Consider the following 23983-nt stretch of genomic DNA (forward strand, 5'->3'; position numbering starts at 1 on the left):
CCAACTATCCAAAACCCATTGGATTGACACTACCAAGATGACCTTGCATTTGGGTTTCCGATCCCATTGATACAATTTGCTTTTGCTCATCCCCAACCTTGGGTGCTGTGAGAGGGCGCAACGGAAGAAGGAACATGAACACAGAGGAGAGAGAGAGAGAGAGAGAGAGAGAGAGAAAGAAGAGAATGAAGGAAGAAAATCTGCACTGACTGAAATGAATGCTGAATACACTGAAATGGACTGATCACGCCCGAAGCATCAGTGAGGGCACCAGATCAGGCTGGAAACAAAGGCAGCACCAATGCCGGAGTGGGAGAGGAGGGAGTGTGTACTGAATCTGCAAAACAGTATATGTGGCTGATGGGGGGGGGGGGGGGGGGGGGGACTATAAATAGCCCCCCCAGCCACTAAACTGGCCGACTGGCCCAAATCTAGCCGACCTGGCCAAAACTGGCCGACAGCACCAAAAACGGCCACTAAAGGCTGACTGCCACCCCGAGAAGGGAATGCACAACAAAAATCAGCAACACCTAAACTGACAGAGCTCCTCTCTCTCCTGCCAAACTCTATCAGAAGCTCATAACCAAGAGATGACAGACTGACACTGAAATAGAGCAGGCTAACACCCCCTCTCAGATCCTGGGAGGGTCTGAAGACCTAACAACCGCATGTGATGAAGCAAATAAGCCTGAGGCAAAGGCTTCGTGAAGAGATCAACCGCATTGTCCACTGTGGGACAATAGGCCACCGCCAGCTCCGAATCCACGATCCGCTCTCGAACATAGTGGTAGTGAACCTCAATGTGCTTCGTGCGAGCATGAAACACCGGGTTCTTTGCCAGAGAAAGGGCACTCTGGTTGTCCACGCGCAGCTCCGTAGGTCCTATCTGGGAAAAGCCAATCTCCACCATCAAGCGACGGAGCCAAACGGCCTCCATAGCGGCCGAACATAAGGCCCGATACTCAGCCTCTGTAGAAGAAAGTGCCACAATAGGCTGCTTCTTGCTGCTCCAAGAGACAGCACTGGATCCAAGGGTGAAAGCATAACCTGTAGTGGATCGTCTCGAATCCACATCACCTGCCCTGTCAGAATCACTCCATCCAGAAAGAGTGATCCCATCTCCATACATGATCCCGTAGGACCGAGTCCCTTGTAAATACCGAAAAACACACGAGGCTGCCCTCCAGTGGTCCTGTGTAGGAGTCTTCATAAAAGAAGACAACAAAGCCACCACAAAAGAGATATATGGCCGAGTGTAAAGAAGCCAGATAAGTGAACCAACAAGACACCTGTAACGGGTGGCATCAGAAAGGGGAACGCCATCTGCCAAAAACTTGGACTCAGGGTCCATGGGACATGAAATAGGCCGACACTCGGCCATACCAAACTCCGAAAGAAGCTCGGAGATGTACCTGTGCTGCGAGATAAAGATGCCTTGTGCCATTCGATAGATCTCCAGTCCTAGAAAAAAGTGAAGGATCCCTAGATCCGTCATATCGAACTCCTGCCGTAGAATAGACCGAGTATGCTCCACCTACGGAGGGTCGCTCCCTGTAAGAATAAGATCATTGACATACAAGATAAGCAAAACACAAAGAGAACCCGCAACCCTAAAGTAGAGGTTGGGGTCATGATCGGAGCGCTGAAAACCACTCTGAAGAAAGAAGCGATCAATCCGTTGGTACCAAGCACAAGGAGCCTACTTCAGGTCATAAAGGGCCTTTCACAGGTAGACATGATCCTCCTTCCCCTGCACAAGAAAACCGGGAGGCTGTGAAACATAGATCTCCTCCTCAAGGACACCATTCAAAAAGGCTGACTTAACGTCCATCTGATAAACAGGCCAACGGTGGTGAGCTGCAAGAGCCAAAATAACTCGAATGGTAGACATCCGAGCTATAGGAGCAAAAGTCTCAAAGTAATCTAGACCTGCTCTCTGTGCAAAAACCTTAGCAACAAGCCTAGCTTTATGCTTGTCTGAGGAGCCATCTGCAAGATACTTGGTCTTAAAGACCCATTTCACACCTATCACCTTCCGTTTCTTGGGACGCGGTACAAGCTCCCAAGTATGGTTTCACTCGATGGAATCAAGCTCTGTCTACATAGCCTATCTCCAAATATCTTGTGCAAGAGCCTCCTCCACTGTGGAAGGCTCAGAATCCTGAAGAATCTATGGCATAAGAGCATAGTTCACACAGAGTGAACTATCCCGCTGGGCCTGTAAGCGGGCTGATCTGCGTGGACCTGTAGAAGAAGCAGGAAAGTGAGTAACACCTGAATCTTGCATAAGCCGGCGATACCACACAGGAATCCTAAGAGACTCCTCCTGCTGCGAGGGAGACCGAGTAGCCTCCGGAACCTGTAAAGCACCTGTCTCAGAAAGGGACGCCCCCTCACCAAGGGAAGGTAGATCCTCCTCATCTAAAGAAGGCTCCCCATCGGATGGCGGTGGATCCCTAGAAGACTCCGAAGAGGAGGCTGAAGAGATGGAAGTACTCGAAGAAGAAGGAGTCACATCCGCCAAAAGGGGAGGGGAAGCCGAAGGAGGAGGAGGAATACGAGGGGGAGGAGCCGAAGAAGGAGGGGTGCTAAGAGATATCCTGGAAGGAGTGAAGGGAGAGAAGGTGGGGGAGGGTCCGGTCGATTTCGAAGAAGCACCTGTAAGAGAACCATCAATCGGATCCTCGGAGGCCGAAGCCTCATCGAAGATCACATCCCTACTCACCTCAATCTTCCGTGTAGTCGGGTTGTAGAGCCGATATCCCTTCGTGGTCGTGCTATAGCCCACGAAGATAAGCTGTCTCGACTTAGAGTCGAGCTTCGTCTTCCTCTTCTTCTTGTCCACATGGACAAAAGCAGTACATCCAAAGATGTGAAAGTGAGACACAGAAAGCTTCCTCCCAAAGAAAGCCTCAAAAGGAGTCATGTCTTGCAATGCCGAAGTCAGAGAGCGGTTGCAAATATGCACCGTTGTAGCCACCGCCTCACCCCAAAGGAAATGAGGAAGACTCCTATGCTCCAGCATGGATCGGGCCATCTCCACCATGGTCCAATTCACACGCTCCACAACACCATTCTCTGATGGTGTATTCGGATGGGAATACTCCACCCGAATGCCGTGATCCCTGCAAAGCCGAGAGAAAAGGTGAGAAGTGAACTCGTCACCATGATCAGCTCGTACACCACGAACTTTGGAAGTTGTTTGTGTCTCCACAAACACCTTCCACTCGCAGAAACGGAAGTACGCCTGGCTCTTGTACTCCAAGAAATAAGGCCACACGTAACGACTGAAGTCGTCCACAATCAGCATCAAATACTTGCTTCCACCATCTTCCTCTGAGAAGCCCGTCAAATAGAATCAAGGTTTAGATGCCCATAACGAGCATGCCAAAGCAGCCCAAGCTCGTGGGAAGCCCTCGCAACCAAGGCTATGAGCTTGTAGAGCCCACCCTCCTGTGTACCTATCCAAAGAGCATCACCTGTAGAAGCATCCTCCACTGTGACTGCATCCTGTGTAAAGATGACTCGGGTACCTAGCTGAGTAAGACCATGCACAGACAATAGGTTAAAACTTAAAACCCAAATCAGGTACATAATGAACTTTGGCGGAAGAAGACCGCCTGTTAGAAAACATAGGTAAAGTCCCCACGCCTCGAACAAGAACTGTAGAGTTGTCACCAATGGTGACAGTGGCCCCTCTCAAACGAAGATACTGAAGCCAATCCTATCTAAAGGTCATATGAGAAGATGCTCCGCTGTCCACGAGCCAAGGCTTCTCCTGAGTGGTAGAAGCTAGGGCTGTATCCTCCTCAACAAAGACATGCACAAAAGCAGACTCTATCGTGGCTGGGGCCGCCTTTGAGTCCTTCTCCTTGGGCTTCAGATGGGGGTACTTTTGCCAACACTTCTCCTCGAGATGAGTGCCCTTCCCACAGTGTGGGCACTTGGGCTTCATCTCCTTCACATCCTTCTTGTCCTACTCCTTTTTGTCCTTGGCCTTCTCCTTTTGTTGCTTCTTCTTCTTGCCGCCACCGGTACCTGCAATAAAAGCCTTGGTGGAGCCACTGGCACTCACCTCTCTGAGACGCTCGTCATGCTCCAAGACAAGCAGGGAAAGTTCCTCCCATAGAAGTTTCTCACGGGTCCTCGAGGTGATGAGACTGGTGTAGAAGACATCATACCGGGGTGATGGCAGCTGAGTCAAGAGAATCATCGCCATATCCTCGGACGAAATCACCCAACTAAGAGAGACTGGCTCGCCTCGCATGTCCTCCATCTTCGTGATGTGCACCTTCATGGAAGAAGAATCATCAAGACTGAGCATCCGCAACTTCTTCTCCAAAAAAATCTTGTGGGCAAACGTCTTATGCTAGTACAAAGACGCAAGCTTCTTCCACACTTCCGCTGCAGTCTTTAACCTGTGAACATGAAAAAAAACCGAGTCGTGAAGACTCATAAAGAGAAAGGAACGCGCTCTAGAGTTGAGCCTATCCCACAAGGCTGCACGGTCCATAGAAGCTCCATCTGACGAATCCACTGGGGGACGGTCGATGGGTGAAAAAAAAAGCTCCCATAGGTCGAATGTATCGAGGATGCACTCCACCTTGCACAACCATAGGGAGTAGTTGGAACCATCCAACTTGTCTTCCTTCGGAAAGAAAGGGAGTATGGGCACCTATATCGAGGAAATCAAGGAAGGCATCCGGACATCTAAAGCAATCTTCACCGATGGAACCTTCACTGTAGATGGAATCCTCTAAGACGCATAGACAGAAGGACGGGTGTGAGGAGACTCCTCCTGTCGTCAATCACGAAACTCCTGATAATCCCGTCTCAGCTCAGAGGAATGATGAGAAAGAAGCTCATCCTCTGAGTCGTCAAAGCCTGAAAACTGGGAAGACATCTTCCAAATCTGCAAACACCAAACACACCAAAGAAAACTGTGCCGATGCCGAAGGATGACCACCAAAAGGATCACCAACCACCAAAACGCAGGTTGTGGAGGCCTACAAACACCTGGAGCTGTAAAACGCAATGATGTCTGATGAAGATCACCTAGACAGAAGCCGCCGATCACCAAAACGCAGCCTGGGAGGATGTCGCCAGCAAGAAGAGGGCCGACAGAAGGTACAACAACCTCGAGAACAGCAAAACACAGCCAGGAGGAGTGTCGCCCAGCTGTAGGGATGGCTGCCTTGCAGAAAATGCACCCAGGGGAGGAGTGTTGATGACGTGGCAGAAAACGCACCCAGGGGAGGAGTGTTGATGATGTGGCAGCCTCAAAAAACTGCTGCCTGCAGCTAACGCAAGGGTTGGAGCCGCCAGTATGAGCCACCTTGGCTGTTGGAGAGAAGTCGGCAGCAGCAGAAGAAGAGGATGGTGTCTCTCTATCGGGGAAGATCCTAATTGCTCTTAGTTAGGCGATGACACCATGTGAGAGTGCGCAACGGAAGAAGAAACACGAACACAGAGAGAGAGAGAGAGAGAGAGAGAGAGAGAAAGCAGAGAATGAAGGAAGAAAATCTGCACTGACTGAAATGAATGCTGAATACACTGAAATGGACTGATCAGTCCCTGCACGCAGCCCGAAGCGTCAGTGAAGGCACCAAATCAGACTGGAAACAAAGGCAACACCAATGCCGGAGTGGGAGAGGAGGGAGTGTGTGCTGAATCTGCAAGACAGTATATGTGGCTGATGGGGGGGGGGGGGGGGGGGGGGGGGGGCTATAAATAGCCCCCCCGGCCACTAAACTGGTCGACAGCACCAAAAACAACCACTAAAGGCTGACTGCCACCCGGGAAGGGAATGCACAACAAAAATCAGTAACACCTAAACTGATAGAGCTCCTCTGTCTCCTGCCAAACTCTGACAAGAGCTCACAACCAGGAGATGACAGACTGACATTGAAATAGAGCAGGCTAACAGGTGCATCTTTAGACTGCGGTGGCTATCCTATCAAAGCTTCTTACTGCCCAAAAGCCATTCAAGACGGCATCTTCTTCTTGCCCTTGCTATCCTTTTTGAGAGAATTCAAAAATCTCTCAAACTATGGATCTTTGGCCAATTGAACAAAGATGTCAACTGCTGCCTTTAATCAAACCTTGACCTTGTCATCATATTATTCATCTCCTTGCTGTTCATTAGCATCTTGTGGTCTTGAAGGACCCGTTTCTCAGTCAACAACCACATTTTGTCCTAGCTGTCCTTGCTATAAGCCTATTCCAAAATTAGGCATTGCAATTCCCCCTTTACTATATGCATCTTCAGAATGAGATGCATTGTCATTGCTTGATCCCATCTCACTCTAAGATGACATACTTGCTGTAAATGCTCTGTTGAACATAATTTCAACACTCAAGCAAAACTTCTGGCCTTCAATTAGGTGCTTCAAAACCACCAAGTCAAGGGATTTGATGGTATCCTGGCAATGGAACCATGAAACCATCCTTTCTCCTCATATAGGGTGGTACTAGTGTGATTTAATACTAATTATAACAAGTCATTAATTTACACAAATTGAAATGTACATTTCACCACTATAATCTTGCACAATGGACAGCCTCTAGGCCCCAAAACGAACGCCCCTTGTGGTATTTATTTAGCTTTTATTGCAAATGGACACAATACAACTAAGATTTTTTTATCCCCTCCATAAATCCAAGTGCCTCTTGCTGTCAAAACTGGCCAGCAAGCCTTCAAACCAATTTGTCCCTTGGTTTGCTTGGGGAATTGGCCTTCACCTTGCTCCTTGTGAGACAAATTTAGCCCCAAATTGACATTGGCTAGCTGACCTGTTGAATCTTCCTAAAATTCTTTAATTTCAACTACTAGAATTCAAGTCCTGAGCCCTCAATTCTAAGCATGCATCCCCAAGTTGCTGTCAAACCCTGATTTTTGTTGTAAATTAGGATTTATAGTGAAGATTTTCCAATATCTCCATATCTGATGACTCAAACTGATGGAAGATGCTGAGGGGAGTTGAGAAATAGTTGTAGGATGAGGGAGAATGTCAAAAAGACAAATTTCAGACTTCCATCGCAAGAAAATGGAAGAAATCAATTGCTTCCCTATCTAGACAGCCATGAAAGCTGTCTCCACTGATGCAACACACCAAATATGATGTTGTTTAGCTAAAACATCCCTTAAATTGTTGTCGCCTATTGTTAAAGTCTCTTCAAGGCATGTCACCAGCTCTTGGAGGGTCTCTTGCTAGCTGGAAATGGCATGTCAATTGTTATAACAGCCAAGCTCTAATCAAAATTAGGGTTGTTTGTTTACGACAAATCAATCAAGGTGTGGAATTGCTCATTGACATTCTAACCAAAACTCTTAATTTTCCCTTTGTTTTAAATCGCCAAATCATTGAAGATTCGGAGCAGACATCAATGAAAATGTATTGAGACATGCAAGGCTGGTTTTCAAGTCATTGAAAGCACTAATTTTAGTATCTAATCTCAAGGAAAATGTATGCCAGAGATCAAGGTATATGAACAAAAGATTTATAGGTCTGTCACAACTTTGTATCCTTGAAGACACATTGGTTTTTGTGCGTAGTTGGGACGGATTTAAAGCTCATAGGTCAAGGTTGGTGAGAGCAAGTGAGGATAGAGATTGGGGAAAATCTAGTCCATTGAAGGGTAAGGCACGTGAGCAATCATTAGCAAAAACAGTGTTCGTTTGTGAGAATTGTGTTGATCACATGGGCGAGTCACAAGTGGTTCGTGTAAAGGCTCATCTTCAACATTAAAGAAATACTATAAGGCACTCACCTTGAGGGCCAATCTACTATCATCTATTATGCAAGAGCGCTCTAGCTCTCAGGTTCTTTGTGTTATGTTTATTGCTCTATAGATAAGATATATAGGCCAATTTCATGGTTCCGTCACTTGGACATCACCATCTTCTTCAAGAACATGAGCTTATGGTCATTTCGAGGAGCAAACACATGCATTTTGGCTGAGTTACAACAAGGTTTTACTTGCTGAAATCAGTGTGTAGCAAGGGGCAAATAGTAAAAGATGTCACATATTAGTGGTGGTAGGATTGAGGAACAAGAATCCCCTCCCAAAAGGCACTCGGCATATGGTTTTGAGTCATCGAATGCTGAAAATGCTTCAAGGTAGCAAGCAATGAGTGAGATCAGTGAGAATGTAGCTCAATCACATGCAACTCCACAAGTACACGATCTTGAGAGCAAATGCAATGTTTAGAGCATAGTTAGCAATGTGCTATTATGAACTTGCAACAATTAATTCAGCAACCACAATTTGCTAAATTTATGTAGTAAGCTCTCAATCTTGATGGGAAAAATATTGCCTTGCATTCTAAACAATCAAGGGAGACTCATGGGTAATATTTTTGGTCAAAAGTATTGCATATACCGGCACTGGCACTTGTAATGTCAAGGGTACAAGAAAAGAGAGACAACTAGACTCTTCATGGTTGAGCACAAATACATTGACATGGCTTCCTTCCTGATTACGAAGTGAAAGAGGAGCTTCAAAGCCTAAAGAGAGATATTGTAGTGAATTTAAATGTTTGTTGCTTGTAAGCAATCGTGAGAAAACAAGAAAATTATGAGATTTGATAATGAAGAAGTGGAGTATTTGATGTAGAATGAGAGGAACTAAGCTCTTTCATATGTCATAAAGTGGGGTAAGTGGTAGGACACTCAGAAGCTTAAATGACAAGTGTCTTGAGGCTTGTCTCTTCTTTATGGCATTCTCTTTTGGCTAAGAACTACCAAAAACAACTAAACTCAATAAGAACTACTAGAACACAAACTACTTTTAGAAGATTATCCATTTTTTTAGGATTAGCATTTTTAGACTGATTCAAAAATGGATATCATGTGAAAGCTCTTCCAAGTACATTACAAAAATACTTCAAAAATCCTTATATTGAGTTTTCTAAATGAGAATATATGTGCATTTTAAACTTTTCATCTACATGTGCATATCATACAAACTTTTCATGATCGATATTGTGTTGACCATAACTGTCTAGTGGGGTGGATCTAGCCTACACTCCAAGACAAGAGTCTTTTTTGTGTAAGCGTTTGATCTTGATATGTCCAAATTTTGGTCCAATCGGATAAAATAGATGGAAGCGTACACTATCTTTCTTATGACCCTTTGCGCAGGTTCAACATAACCTATGATCACTCGTTAGTGGCTAGCTACTAATGCACATTTGTAAATATATATTAATTATGAAGAAAACTAATTCAATAAGTAATTGGCCATGTGAATTAACTACAAAGATTACTAGTTCTTTTTCTCTTTTATTATGATATGATCATAATTCTTTCAAAGTCTTCATGTTGTACATATTGCATCTTCATCTTATGCAATTCTTAATGATAGACAATAGATACAAGTGAAACTTGTGGTTTCTCAAATAAAGCATTTGCCAAAAGATTCTTATTCCATCCACATAGACAATCTGAAAGTAGAGCACGGACAAGAAGTTGACCCATCTTATATGCTTCTCAAATGGTGGGTTGTGGTTCCATTAGAGCCCCTTGGAATTGGGGTTTTTAATTGGGTCGATCTTGCTTAGATGAGCATAACTAGGGGATCTAGGTCTCTTTTGTTGTGTGGATTTCTCCAAATAAGTTACTCTACTTACTTAAGTAATGGCTCCTTCGAACATCACAAGGACCACATAGATTTAAATTAGTTCCTAGCATTAAAATTTAGGTATGGCATTGACTTTAGGCCTATTGCTATTGATTTGATTACTATACAATTTGCTAATGTTTCCCTTAAACCAACTAGTTCATGATTTCTCAATATCCTTTGGCAGTTCAAGTCCTTATCTTCATCTCTTGTTTTTCCAACTCCTTAACTGTTCATTATAGTTAACAAGGGTCCTTAAGCATTGCCAAGTATGACAAGTTGGCAACATCCACATGTTGTTACAGGGCCATCTCGAACTTGGATGGACTTAAGGGTTTCGTGTAACACATGGCTCGTCACAGCTAGCTCCTTCTTTGGCTTCTCATGGGCACTAGATTTTGTACAAGTCCTTTGCGCACATAGAAAGATGAGGATAGGTGTTCAATGGGGCTTGGAGGAACAGATATTAGGGTTCCCTAGTACGAATTTAATGCGTATTCAATGGTGAGAACGAGGGCTAAGAGGGTAGTTTTAAAGAAAGGGAAAAGACTATGAAAATGGGGGTTAAGAGGAGGGTGATGAACATCTTGGCATTGCTAGGATAGGTGCCTGAGAGGAGTGGGGGAGTAAATTATCCATTTGCTTTTTCTTTCCCTTGTTTTTTGAGTGAATAACTTAAGGGAAACATATCCTCTCTAGGGGGGGTGTTTCTATGTATCCTATGTGGAGGTGATTATGAGGTTATTTAAAGGGGATTTCGAACATGCATCCACAGCTCAACTTGTGCTAATGTCCTTTCTGGTCATCATGTTTTGGGGCTTTAACATGATTGGATCAACCACGATACTATCATCTTTGATTCTACCTTCGAAGTTCAAAGTCATCTTGCTAGGCTGAAAAGACTTCTTCATTGGCAACTGGATCTTGTTCAACACATTGGTCTTCTCCCTAAGGAGGATTTAGTCCCTTGGCATATGGCAGTCTCGTCTACTACACTCTCGTGACTCTTATACTTAGTCATGTCTAATATAATCACCCATTACATGCACGCACGCGCGCGCGAGAGAGAGAGAGAGAGAGAGAGAGAGAGAGCATAGAATACTTATAGGTTTGTTCCCCAATGCCAATGAGGAACTCATTGTTAAGGAATAATTCTCTCAAGCGAACTCTACATTCTCTTGATTGGCACACCACCAAGAAGTTAAAGAAAAACCTTGTGTCAAAGCATTTGAATAGCATCTATTGTGAATTCATACCAAAGGAATTGGTGATTCAAGATGATGGTCACCATTTGAGCTGCTTGCTCAATAATGGGGACAACCCAAAATAGGAGGGGCTAGGTGGCCAAAAAGGCTCTGTTTTTTTGTACAAAATCGCACGTATACATACAGTAATATACCATATGGATCATACTGTACAGATCAGTCTGTACTACGTACAAAGACAACCATGTCTCCGTATGGGTGGCAACAGCTGATGTAGGCAGCAGCAGCTCTAGGATGGATTGTGGGCAGCAGTGTGAAGAGAGATGGATGAGAGTAATGATAGCTGTATCAGAATTGGATAAAGGGATGCCCACAATTGACTCAATTTATAGAGGATTTTGGTGTATTTATCCTGCTCTTAAAAACGAAGCCTTTGTTGAGTAATAAGCAATAATGCTTTTGGGGGCTGATTTTAGGAGACATAACTATGGATCGATGCACAATAGTTTATGATTAATGCAAACCCTAATTTTAGTGGCTCGGTAGTCTTGAGTCATCACAGCATGTAAAATGACCCCCTAATATGCTTTCCCTATGAAAGCCAAAATCAGATCTGGTTTTCATCTTCCCTACAAAATCGCAGCCCATAATGTTAAGCATTCTCAAGGCTGTGATGACTGGGCTCTCTTTACAGGTCTGTGTGCCAAATAAGCATAAGTAGAAATTGAGCTGAAATGCTCAGGAAAAGTATGTGAATTCTGCTTTTCTACTTTGTCATTTGAAGCTGAAGCTTTTTAAGCCCATTCCTCTTCTTTCTGGTGTAGCTCTTCAAAGGTGGCAAGGATCCACTAGATTCCAAGAATGAAAATTGAAGACCAATCTGCTGCATCAGTTCACATGGCTGCTGGGATTTGTGTTTCTGGCTATCTCATGTTAGAGTTTTTGGTTGTGTTGCATATATGCATATTGATTATGAGTTGAGAAGGAAACTTGATCCCAAATCTCACAGATGCATCTTTACTGGTTACTCAGTTCAGTCCAAACGTTACAAATTGTATGATTCTAACTTTGAGAAGTTTTTAATATCAAGAGATGTTGCTTTCAATAAAGATGATAGACAATATTAAGCCCCACCCAGTTCCTAACATAAAGATGATCCACATAGCAACCATATTTTAGGAAATACAACCTCTACTTCAGTTCATGAAAATATTGATATCTAGTCCTCAGAAGATGAATCAAAGAACGGAGCTAAAAATTCAGCACAACCATCCCTTAGAAGATCTACAAGAGTCTCTTGTGCTCTGGAGAGGCAACTGTGCTTACTTGTAGTCTCTCTCTTTTAAGTGTGCTCACTATGTTGGCTCTTGCTCTTTCTATAAACTAGGACAATGGATGGAATGCATATATGACCAAATATACAAGTCTTGTATTGAATGGTTTGCATGTGTTTGGTTTTACAAAACCTTGATGAGATGCACTATAGTTCAGGCTTACATGTTGTGGCAAGACCCGGACTCTTGCTGAAGAGTGTGCTACACTAGTAGCATAGAAACACGGAACGCCCGTTCCGGCACATAGGAACGGATTAACGCGTTTCGGGAGGTACGAGCCCAGGAAACGCTAGCGAAACGTTTCCTCCCGTTCCCTGGCCCATTCCCTAGCCGTTCCCTGTTTGGAACGGCCATTCCCTGTTTGGAACGGCCGTTCCAACAAGATAATTTTTAAATTTTAAAAAAACAAAACAGTCGCCCGCTACTCCCGCCTGTCGCGCACTACTCCCGTGCCTGCTCCCGTCCACCTGGACGCAGTCGCGACTCGCCTGCATCTTCTGCCTGTCGCTCACGAGCTTCTCCAAACTCCCGCCTGTCGCCTGCCTTCTCCCACCTGTCGCCCGTTGCTCCGCCTGCTCCCGCTTCGCTCACCTGCTCAGCTTGCCACACCTACCTCGCCAAGGCCATGCCTACTTCTGCCCACCCGACTCTCCCACCTGCCTCTCCCGCCTACGTCGCGTGCGGCACACCTCTATTGATTGCTTGGCCTGACTCCTGCCCACGTTTAGGTGAGGTCCGAGGAATCTAGATTCTCGATACTCATGTTGAAATTTTGGCCGAAATTTCTGCAATTTCATTATACTTTCAACTTTGGTTGAAATTTCTGCAATTTCATTGAACTCTGACACATGGATGTTGAAATGTTGGCTGCAAATTTCTGTAATTTCATTGAAGTTTACTGATTATTTGTCACTTCTATATAGATGGCAGCATTGACATCTATGGGATCTTCACCATCCTCAACAGGTACTTCGTCAACAATTGGACGAAGTCGAAGCACTACTTGGCCATGGTGGGATGAGGTAGATGCAGGGGTGCCATTGAGAGGTGGAGGGGCTCGCCCTTGGAAATGCAAACTTTGGCCTTATGCTCGCACTAGTAGGGCTGATAAAGTGAGAGCCCATCTTCTACATGAGGAGGGGAAAGAGGTGCGTTTTTGCACCAATGTATCAATTGAGAAAAGGCAGGAGTTACTTGACCGCATAGCCACTTCTATGGGGAATTCACATGCCAGGACGACACCAAATATAGCAGTGGATCCAACAACATGGACTCCAAGGCCAACAGGGCATGGTGGACCAAATAAAGTCAATAAGACAGGACATCCAAGCCGCCAAGGATAGACAGAAGGCATACGCGGATTTGAAGCGTCAAGATAGAGTCTTCGAGGAAGGAGATTTGGTTTTCATTCGTGTACACCCAAAGAAGAGTTCTCTATCCTTAGGAAATTGCAAGAAGCTAAGTCCAAGATATTGTGGACCATACAAGATCCTTAAGTGCCTAGGACCTAATGCTTATAGACTGCAACTCCTTGAGAACCTAAAGGTTCATAATGTATTAGATATCAGCCTATTGAAGAAATATGTACTTAATCCTAACCATGTACTTAATGACCAGTATTGGCATCCGAGTGGTGCAAGGCAGTGCAGGCTGTTGGGGCAAAAAATGTAGTGCAATTTGTGGCAGATGGTGAACCTACAAACAGGGCAGCAGGAAACATTTTAATGGCAATGTATCCACATATCACCTTTAGTCCATGCATGGCGCATTGCTTGAATAACTTGTTGAAGAATATTGGGGACTTGCCATGGATTGCATCTCTTGTTGCGAAAGGCAACAAGATTATCACATTTATATGTAATCATTAGTACTTGCATGCTGAGTTTCGCAAGAGAAGTGACAAAGAACTTCTTAAATACTCGGATACACGATTTGCATATAACTTTCTTATGCTTGGTCGATTGCACTATTGCAAAGGTGCAATTAGGGAGCTATTTGCTAGTGATGAGTATGAAAATTGGATTGGGGCTGCCACTGCTACTGCTGTGTTATGTAATGCATATGTTTCTGATAGAGATTTTTGGGATGAGGTCAATCGCACCAACCAAATGGTTGATCCTATTATGCACATGTTGAGGCTTGCAGATGGCATGGATCCATCCATTGGGAAGATCTATGAAGGTATGGATCGCATGATTGAGAGGTTGGAGAGTTTGGAACCAAATGCAGATAGGTATGAGCAGATCAAGGAGTTATACATCAACAGATGGAATGAGCATGACTCTCCTATGCATGCTGCAGCATATGTGCTTGATCCTGAGTTTCAAGGAAAGATGCAAGAAAGAGACCTTGAGGTGATCAAGGCTTGGAACACATTGCTTGCAAGGCTTTATCCTAGCCGTGAAATGCAACGCAAAATTAAAAATCAGCTCTCTGTATATCGGCAAACATTAGGGATGTTTGGTACAGAGGATGCACTAGAGGACAGGACAAATATTAGGGCTGCTTTATGGTGGGAGGACTACCGGGCAGAAGCTCCAGAGTTGCAGAGTTTGGCTATCCGTATTCTTAGCCAAACAATTAGCTCTTCTTGTTTAGAGCAACTATGGAGCTCATTCAATCACATTCACTCAAAGAAGAGAAATCGTCTTCGTACAATGAAGACGAATGACCTAGTTTATGTGAGCTCCAATCTTCGCTTGCTAGCTCGTACATCAGTTGCAAAGGCTGATTCTTTTATATGTTGGGAAAAAGATGACGATGATGATGATGGTGATGGTGATGGGCAGGATGTTGTTCAGCAGGATGAGCATTCAGGCACAGTGGAGCCATCTTCCATGAATCAAAGCACTTAGTAGCTAGCCTTTTGGAACTTTAGAGTATTGACTTGGAAATTGGAGCTCTTGTAACTTGGATCTTTACTATTTAGGCTTTAAAGTTTAGTGTGTGTGTGTGTGTGTGTGTGTGTATGTATATATATATATATATATATATATATATATATATATATATATATATATATGTATGTATGTATGTATGTATGTATGTATGTATGTATGTATGTACCGTTCCCTCCGTTCCCATTCCCTCACTTTGGGCGTTCCCCCCGTTCTAGAGGGTCCCGTTCCCATTCCCGTTCCCCGTTCCTGGTAACGTTATATGACTAGTAGGCATGTAATTCTTTTGATAATCAGAAGTCCTGTTTGTAGTGCCCTTTTTGGCCACAATGATGGCACTCCACATTTTTGCCATGAGACTTGTTGTGTGCTCTATTTTCAGAACTGCCCTTTTGCTGAAATCTGCCTCTAGTGTACAATGCATTAGAAGACTTATTTGTTGAATTATTTTGCCTATTGAGTTCTTCCATCAACAAAGAACTCTCCACATCAAAATATAACAATTGAGCATTCGAGTTACTCAAAGCTATCCTAAAAGTATCCCAACTTTCAAGCAAAGTGCATAGCAAGAAAGTAGCCTTGAACTCATCATCAATATGGAAATCCAAAGCAATCAACTGACTGAAAATTGAGTTGAACTCGTTCAAATGTACAAACATGGCTGTACCTTCTTCCATGTAAAAGTCCATTAATTTTTTCAGCCAATAAACCTTGTTGGCTGCACTTTTCTGAGCATACAATTCTTCAGCTGCTCAATGTTAAAGAGCAAGTTGTTTGACACTGAGAGCTCAATAGTAGAGCGTGCAAGCTCATCCAAGTCATCCCAATCATCTTGTTCCATGTCTGCTGGTTTTATTCCCTTTGTTTTGATGGGCTTCACCCATTTCTTCTACAGCAAGGCATTGTAGCGCTGTTTTTGCCATATTGCGAAATTATGTGCACCCTCAAGCTTCTTGATGTCCAAAAGATTGCTGCTGTCACTATTTCCAGCCATAATTTGCAGTACTAAATTAACTAAAAAAGTCACCAAATACAAGCCCAAATGTCACACAAGTAACCACAGTACACTAAAGTACCAACCAGCAATGAAAATTCAGAGATTGCAGAAATTTCAGATCTACAAATAGATTTTCAGAATTAGAGTGTCTATTGCTACACTCCTCAAGCAATTACTGGCACACTTAGAGACCAAGGCACCAATTACATGTGAAATTTCAAATCCCCAAAATTTCACTGCAATTTCTGCTCCAAAAGCATTTCCAGGCACAAATTTGACAATTTGGATCAAAAGCCACAAATTTTCAGAAGGAAATCCGTCTAGACTACATCAATACATGTATCCAAGTGCATATCCCAGACAGTTGTTGCACAAATTGAAGGAATTTTGCAAAAGCCCCAATTTTCTTGGGTCTGGAGTGCACAAATGTCAATGAGATTGAATAAATTCCACTAAAAAGTGAAAAGCCCTGAAATTCCTCGAGCAAATGTGCACCAAATGTGCAATTTGTCTTGTCTTGCATTGAAGTCCCTAAATCTGAGAAAAGCCCCAATTTTCTTGGTCAAAATTGCACATTGTGTTTGTGCATATGAATGCTCAACAAAGAGGAGAAGGGAAAAATGGCAGAAATTAAAGAAAAAAATGAGGGAAAAGAAAATGTGTCTGTGACTAGGACCTATCTCCCACCGGTCAGCGAACCTGCTTTCATGTCGCCCGGCCTGGTGCCTGACCCAACCAACCATGTCCATTTAACCTGCATTAGATTTCCTTTCGTGTCACCCACCTAGCGCCTGACCAATCGACCAAGTCGTCTGACTCCTGCGTTGAATGTCGACCTGCAACCTGTCCCATGTGCCCGACCAACCAACCAAGTTCATCTCCCACTAGTCTTGCACATTGCATGTCGACCTGTCAACTGCTCACCTGTCTATTCATGCAACCGGTCACCTGCTCGCCTGCACCCCGCTCTGATACCGGTTTGATAGCACTTTCTACGTTCGAGACAAAGTACTATGCACACTGAGTGCAGAAGGAAGAGTGAGTTGAAGGAGTGAGTGCACGACACAATCAGTATTTGGTACCATGACGGGTGTACCACTATAGGTTTAGATAATATATAAAGTACAAGAATGTAAGGATGTGTTCACACCCGAACACCGTAAAAGGCATGGTGAGCCTTTATTCCCAACACTAGTTTTGGCTGGCCGTTTGCAGGTCGGCCATATTTAGGGCCAATCGGCCAGTTTTGGCTGGCCGCCAACACGCCAGCCAAAGTTGGGGGAGGGCTATATATAGCAGCCCCCCTAGTCACTCATCGCACTCTTCTTCTGCAAATTTCAGCACTCTTATCTCTTGTTCCTCTCCAACATCGGTGCTGCCATTCATTTCAGTCTGATCTCGTGCCCTCGCTGACACTCCGGGTTGCGTGCAGGGACTGATCAATCCACATCATTGTATTCAGCATTCATTTCAGTCAATGCAGTATTTCTTCTGGCATAGGCAATGCAATACCTTAACCCAATCAGCAATGTGTCAACCGAAATAGATTGAATACATCCAGCCAATATCCAGTCCACAATGTAATTTCAGCGAGCAGATCCTCCCATGTCTTTGCCTTTTTAGCATGTAGCATCTCCCACAGCAATCCAATTGCCAGGACATAAAAATAAACTGGCTGTATGCCATCACTATCATAACATCCTTAGAAGATGGGCTTTCTCATTAACTCGCATCAAATGAAAATTTCATCAAACTCAAAACATTCTATTGGTCTTCTTCCACAATCAATATTTGCATCAATGCAGTGCATCTCTCTTAACTGTTACAAGACTGTAAATCAACAGACATCATGAAGCTCAATGAGAACTTACAAGATTACACATGCTTGCAGAACAACTTTCCATTGCAAATCAATCATAAGACACCACCAAATTTTGCCTTTTTACACAGTTACAAGAAATATTTTACATACAATATGCAAGAGGAATAATGCATGTCAAAAGATAGAGGTATGTATTTCTGATATTTTCTGTACCTCAAGAATGCAAATAGGTGTATCATTAGGAGTTGATTTTTGAACAATTTGCCGCTTCAAGTTTGCATCATTTTCAGAAATAGCTTTGGATACAAAACATATGTACCATACGAAATGCAAGAGGAATAAAGCATATCTAAACATAGAAACATTGTATTTCTGAAATTGTGTGTACCTCAAGAATGTGAATATGTGTATCACTAGGAGTTGGTGATTTTTGAACAGTTTGCTGATTCAAGTTCGCATCATTTCCAGAAATATCTTTAAAACCAGCAGGGTTCTCTCTGCACTCATCCTCGCATTTCATAGAGCTGTTCTCAATTTGCTCACCCCTGCATTTCCGTTTTTCTTCCCTTCTAAGAAATTCCGCTCTCCTTCTAGTAACAAATTCTCGAAGAACAGCAATTGACAAATCTCTATTCACAACCTGCACCAAAAGTTTATAGTAGCTTCAAACTTATGCAAAGAGTCCATGTGAACCACCTCTTTTGAAATGATCATGCATTATTTATGGAACCTAGTGTTAATCACCACCATTCATTTCTAATGTTGTTCAAACCATTAGTTTACAAGCATAAAATACTATATTTTTCCACATGTAACCCTAATTCAGCAATGTGCTTTTTTGCTGCCTTGCCCAAACAAGAGACTACAACACCTGCTTAGTGCTGCTGTAATTAACACTCAACTACAGTTGAAAGAAGATTGCGTACTTCAAAGTCACAAAGTAGAAAGAGAATGAGCTCACTGAAATCCGATTTGCACACTATATGACACAAAAACCCTTTCAATATGCATGTTAAATACATGTTTGGAATTCGACACTAACCATGCTACTGCATGTTGTAAAGACCTTCCTAACACATCTATTTCTTGTGCGGGATAGTCTACCTAGATTTCTGTCTAAAAAGATTTATATTTTCTTTTTATGATTCTATTGGGAGTTATATTTTAGGAGATGTTGCAACCACTTTATGCATGACCTTTGAGTTGACCCGAAAGGCTATACCTAGGTATTCAACCTCTAGTCACGTGCCCAATGCCTCTGAGCCATGCTAGCTTTTGATCAGCCTCTAAGCAATGCACACACACCTCTAAGCAATGCGCACACAACTCTAAACCATGCCTTACTTTGGTCTCTGAGCTTGTCAGTGGACCATGTCATAACCATGTTCATCTCTCTCACATTTGTACTGCCTCTTCAAGAAAAGACCTTCCCATAATTCCTTTCCTTATGTTTCGTGTCATGGGTTCACTCACCCAGGTTTTGTTGGTTAGTTTTATTCATTCCCTTGTATAAACACGCCTTGGTAATATGTGTGGTGGACAATGAAGAAGCTTTACTTGTGAAGCCGTTATCAATTGCATTTATTAGTATACTTGCGACAATTCCAGCTTGTTCATCGAGTTCACAAATCCCCATGTATACGAAAAATATCACTATGTATAGATTTTTTCATTTAACAAATCTCCCACGTACTAACAATTGTTGCAACATAAATATTCTTATAATCAATATATTCTTCTAACAATGTGCAAGTGAGTCTTATCTCATTTGAGGCTTTTAAGAAGATTAGCAAGCTATATGAAGTCAACTACTAAAGGTGTGAACATCTTTTACACCTCCTAGCATTATATGGGTCAAAGGTTTGCAAGAAATCCTAGGACTATTTAATGAGATCCTAAGCATTGTATTTCATCGTCAATCTATCACATCATTATACCTTTCTTGGTGTACATGCAAGAGTTCTCTCCCTCACTCACTCTCTCTTCTCTCTCCAACACGAAGCTTGCAGGAGGATGTGGCTGAGAGTAAAATATCCACTCTTGAACCTTGCTTATCCACCTAACCAATACTGGTGCATCTTTGCCCATTTGCTCAACTCATGCTCTAGTACAGATCCATAAAACTTTGCTAACATGTAGTCAGCCATGATGGTTCTATAGTTAGTAGGAACCATAGGATCTCTGGCTTTCAAGATTGGTACTATAGCATCAATTGAACAATTGCAAGAAAGCCTTTGAAAAGGGCTTTGTTGAATAGGTGAGGTAGAAGTAGAGACCGCATATCACTCATGTGAGAGGTGTTCTACTACTAGTCCATCATGATCTTGTGCTCAACCATTCTAAAGCTTGTCAATGGCTTCTCAAACCATAGTTGTGCTAGAGAAGGTGGGGGGTTTGCTCTCTAGTAGTCGAGGGAGAGGAAGTTGTCTAAGAACTTGATAAGAGTGAGGTAGTGTATGTGTACCGTGTCTCCATAGAGGTAATAGGGATATGGGCTCCAAATGCTTTGCAAAAATTCACAAAACAACAATAAATCCCCTTCGCATGTGCCCTACCCCTTACATTACAATAACTTTGAGAGTCAGAACATAGTGAACCCGCTCTTGACCCCATCCCCGTGCTCTATGCCCATGTATTAAGCTCATGCTCTAGGACGCTACCGTATAGCTTTGGCCAAGTCAATCATGACGGGCATTGAAGTTTTCTAGTACCATAGAACCCCACTCTTAAAGAGTGTTAAATGGTGTGCTCTATCCAACTAACTAGAAAGCCCTCACATATAGCTTGATTAAAAATGTGCATGCATAAAATGTTCCCCAACTAGGCCATCATAATCTTGTATCTTTCCATATTACAATCTACAAATCACCTCTATCACCATCCCTATATGGAAGCAATATGCTTGTAACCAATGAATGGCGGTGTGGAGGAGGGAAGCAATCTACAAATAGATAATAACAAATACATCAAAATAACAAGTCGGCCAACATTTAATGTGCAAAAACACCAATCAGCCACATTTAATGTGTATGACACAAAAATGAAATGCACTCTAACTAGGAGTTTTGGCACCCAAATTAAGCATTCTAGCACCAAGGATACGTACACTACTAATTCAAAACACTAGGGCACTATCACAAGTGATGGACTTTACACATCAACATTCCCTTGGACTCTCCCTCTTGGAGGGGTATGCCAACATAGAGACCACCTCTTATATTCTTAGGTCAAGCACCTTGGAGATACACAACAACACATACACCCTTACTAACATTTTCATAGTTGCAACTACATCTAATGCTTTAGAACACACCCCAAATCAACTTGTGATTTCACCATGGGGATAAACTTAGACAAAGCCATTAAGAGATGCAGAGCACACCACCTATGGCCTATCAGCCCATGTTTTCACTCCAAGCACTATTGGAGAATACAGATGATATTGGCATGCCATTGAGCATCCATATAGCTTATCCATGTTGGAGAGACCCATAAGAGATATACCAGGATGATACTAATCCCTGTGTGGATTCCGTCTTGTGTCAAATCCCTAGAGTTTTTAGTCCTTTCAATTATTTGTTCTTTCCTCACTAGATGTTTTCTCTTAGATTATCATTTCTTTGTTGTACTTGGGAAACATGATAGTTACCTATTAAATATGTCTATTTTTGTCTCATAGGCCAATTTGCTTGCTTGCTTGCTCTCTCTCTCTCTCTCTCTCTCTCTCTCTCTCTCTCTCTCTCTCTCTCTCTCTCTCTCTCTCTCTCTCTCTCTCTCTCTCTCTCTCTCTCTCTCTCTCTCTCTCTCTCCACCAACTAATCTGTTCATGCACTGAGTTTTCAAGAATAGTCTAGCCACTCTTGCCTCCCATGCCAATCTAAGCATTAGTTATCATTTATAGAAGCTGTCATTCAAGTCACCCTATAGTGCAAAGAACACAGACACAATTGCGTAAGTACATTTACACGTGCACTACTTCTAAAACGCTACAAACCTGAGCTTTATTGTAGAAGACATCGTTGCCATGGAGTAAGATTTCAGCATTTCCCTCTTTCAGGATTTTGTACTCTGCGGGATCAGTTGGTGCTGCTTTTTTGTTTCCATCATTCTTCTTTCTGGTCGAGAGAGGGCCACCGCCATGCAACTGTGATTCCGCCATGGCTGCGTAAGTGGAGAAGAGGAAGAGACTAGCCTTGCAACGAGCGATGGTCCCGACAGAGCGTCTGCAGCAGGCTGATAACCCCTGCCTCAACATATAACATCTAAGGGCGCTAGTCTTAGTGAGCTAACTGCAGTTGAGGAGCTCCGTGTCTTATTCAAACATGACAGGTAATTTAAAACTCGTTCGATAAAGGCCAAATGATTCACCCTCGAGTTCCCTCTATCTTTCAAAACAAGCTAATGAAATTGCCATAAATATTTAAAAACAAGGGCGCCCAGCAAGGCCATTGCCCTTGTAGAGAGAGAGAGAGAGAACATTTAACTGAAGTTAACAATGGGGAATTTCTTTGGGACCTCCACCACCTCGCGCCATTGTATATGCATCTATACTACTTTGTAATTGCAACTATAGCTTAGGTGATGTGCCGAACCACCACAAAGCTCCCAAACCTACTTTTATCACCGAAGCAAAATCAAATCAAATATTGCATGGTAAGGACATTCATGGTCATTATGACCAGGTGTGGTATTGATTGGTGGATTCCCGCTCTCCTATTGTGCGATCCTCCATTTTGCTCCTAGATGACAAACTTATCGTGTTCCTATTACTCCTACCTGCGAGGGTCGAGTGATGCTCTTGCCTACGACATCAACCAAGAAGGGGGGGTCGATTGTCAAAGAGAGGTAAATTCATCTCTCAATGCTAACAAAGACATTGTGGCCAACTCCTTGAAACTACAAGGGCCCCACTCACACTTGGAGTATTGCTACTTAGAGTATTGCACCAAACATTGAGGGGGGAGTGGAGTCTCCCTAACCTTGGAAAGCCCCCACAGACACTCACAAAAAGGAGTGTGTTCACAAAAGGTTAGCAATATTAAGCTCATTCATTGGCTTACTTGGATGCATGCAAAGCAATGAACCAACTTCTTGAGCCGCACTTATGAAGAATTTTGACGATAGGAACCTTCTCATTCATGGTAGACCTTTCAATGCAATGAGTTAATGAATGGGGCAACATGCTTCACCTTAATAGCCTTTGTGCAAGATGGCCCTAAGAGGGCAAGCTCAAAACAAGAACAAAACCTCCAATACATATTTTACAAAACAAAATATATTGGGAGATGTGTTTGCATGCTTTCGACTCCAATATAATAATGAAAATGTTTTAAAGTTTGGAATATGTGGGGCTAGACTCTTTCATGGAACCAAACTTTAAAGTGGGGTTCCAAATAGTGCAACTAACAAATCTTCATATGCTATGAGAAAAGCAATGAATCAAATGTTACTCGACTTTCAAAGTTAATTCATTAGGGCCAAATAAGATGTAAATACTTCAAATGGAAGCATTATATACCCTTAGTGGTACAGGAATTAGCTCTCTTGATGATTAACATGGAGACCCACCAAATTTTGTGATATTGAAACCTTTTTTTTAAAGTTAATATGCTACCTATCTTTTCACATTAATAATAACCTAATATAAATGAATTGTGTCTCTATTTGACATGTTTAGTTGGTTTTCCTCCATTTCTGACTACAAAGTGGAGATGCTCAAAAGAATACTTAAAATTCACATGATCAATCATCAATATTATTTTGTTTTAAAAATATTGGCAAAGTGAAATGCTATGAGATGCATTGGCTTGCCATAAATGTGCATATATATCATATACACGTGGGTAATCTATAACAAACAAGAAAGTGTAAGATTTGGCATAAATCAGGCCTAATCAAATGAAATGAGTAGTGAGAATCAAGAAGAGGTAAGTTTTGCAATAAGTCATGAGCCAAAACCAACCATGCCAGCATACTACATAGGAACTAATTCCTTTTTTATTGGTTTTTTTTTAATGTTTCAAACTTTTTCTTAAAGTCGTTTCTAGTACTATGGATTGTTATGGTCATTGCCTTTGGCATGGTAAAAAGAGTCACCCTAAGAAGTT

At 42.7% G+C, this 23983-nt stretch overlaps 1 protein-coding gene across 1 annotated transcript in view; it reads right to left on the reverse strand.

Annotated features, from left to right (window-relative positions):
• Nucleotides 1-22236, reverse strand: part of LOC148036100 (tRNA (guanine(26)-N(2))-dimethyltransferase 2-like) — an 80140-nt gene extending 57904 nt beyond the window's left edge. The window contains exons 1-2 of the mRNA XM_087678082.1: nucleotides 21871-22236; nucleotides 18265-18516 (exon numbers count right to left, since the gene is read on the reverse strand). Of these exons, the coding sequence (XP_087534208.1) occupies nucleotides 18265-18516; nucleotides 21871-22131 (513 nt within the window). The 5' untranslated portion in view covers nucleotides 22132-22236. The remainder of the gene's footprint in view (nucleotides 1-18264; nucleotides 18517-21870) is intronic.
• Nucleotides 22237-23983: the final 1747 nt, after the last annotated feature.

The sequence above is a fragment of the Lygodium microphyllum genome, chromosome 5, assembly GCF_053477565.2.
Source record: "Lygodium microphyllum isolate KBCC chromosome 5, Lygodium_microphyllum_v1.1.10, whole genome shotgun sequence".
In the NCBI taxonomy this organism is placed as follows: Eukaryota; Viridiplantae; Streptophyta; class Polypodiopsida; order Schizaeales; family Lygodiaceae; genus Lygodium; species Lygodium microphyllum.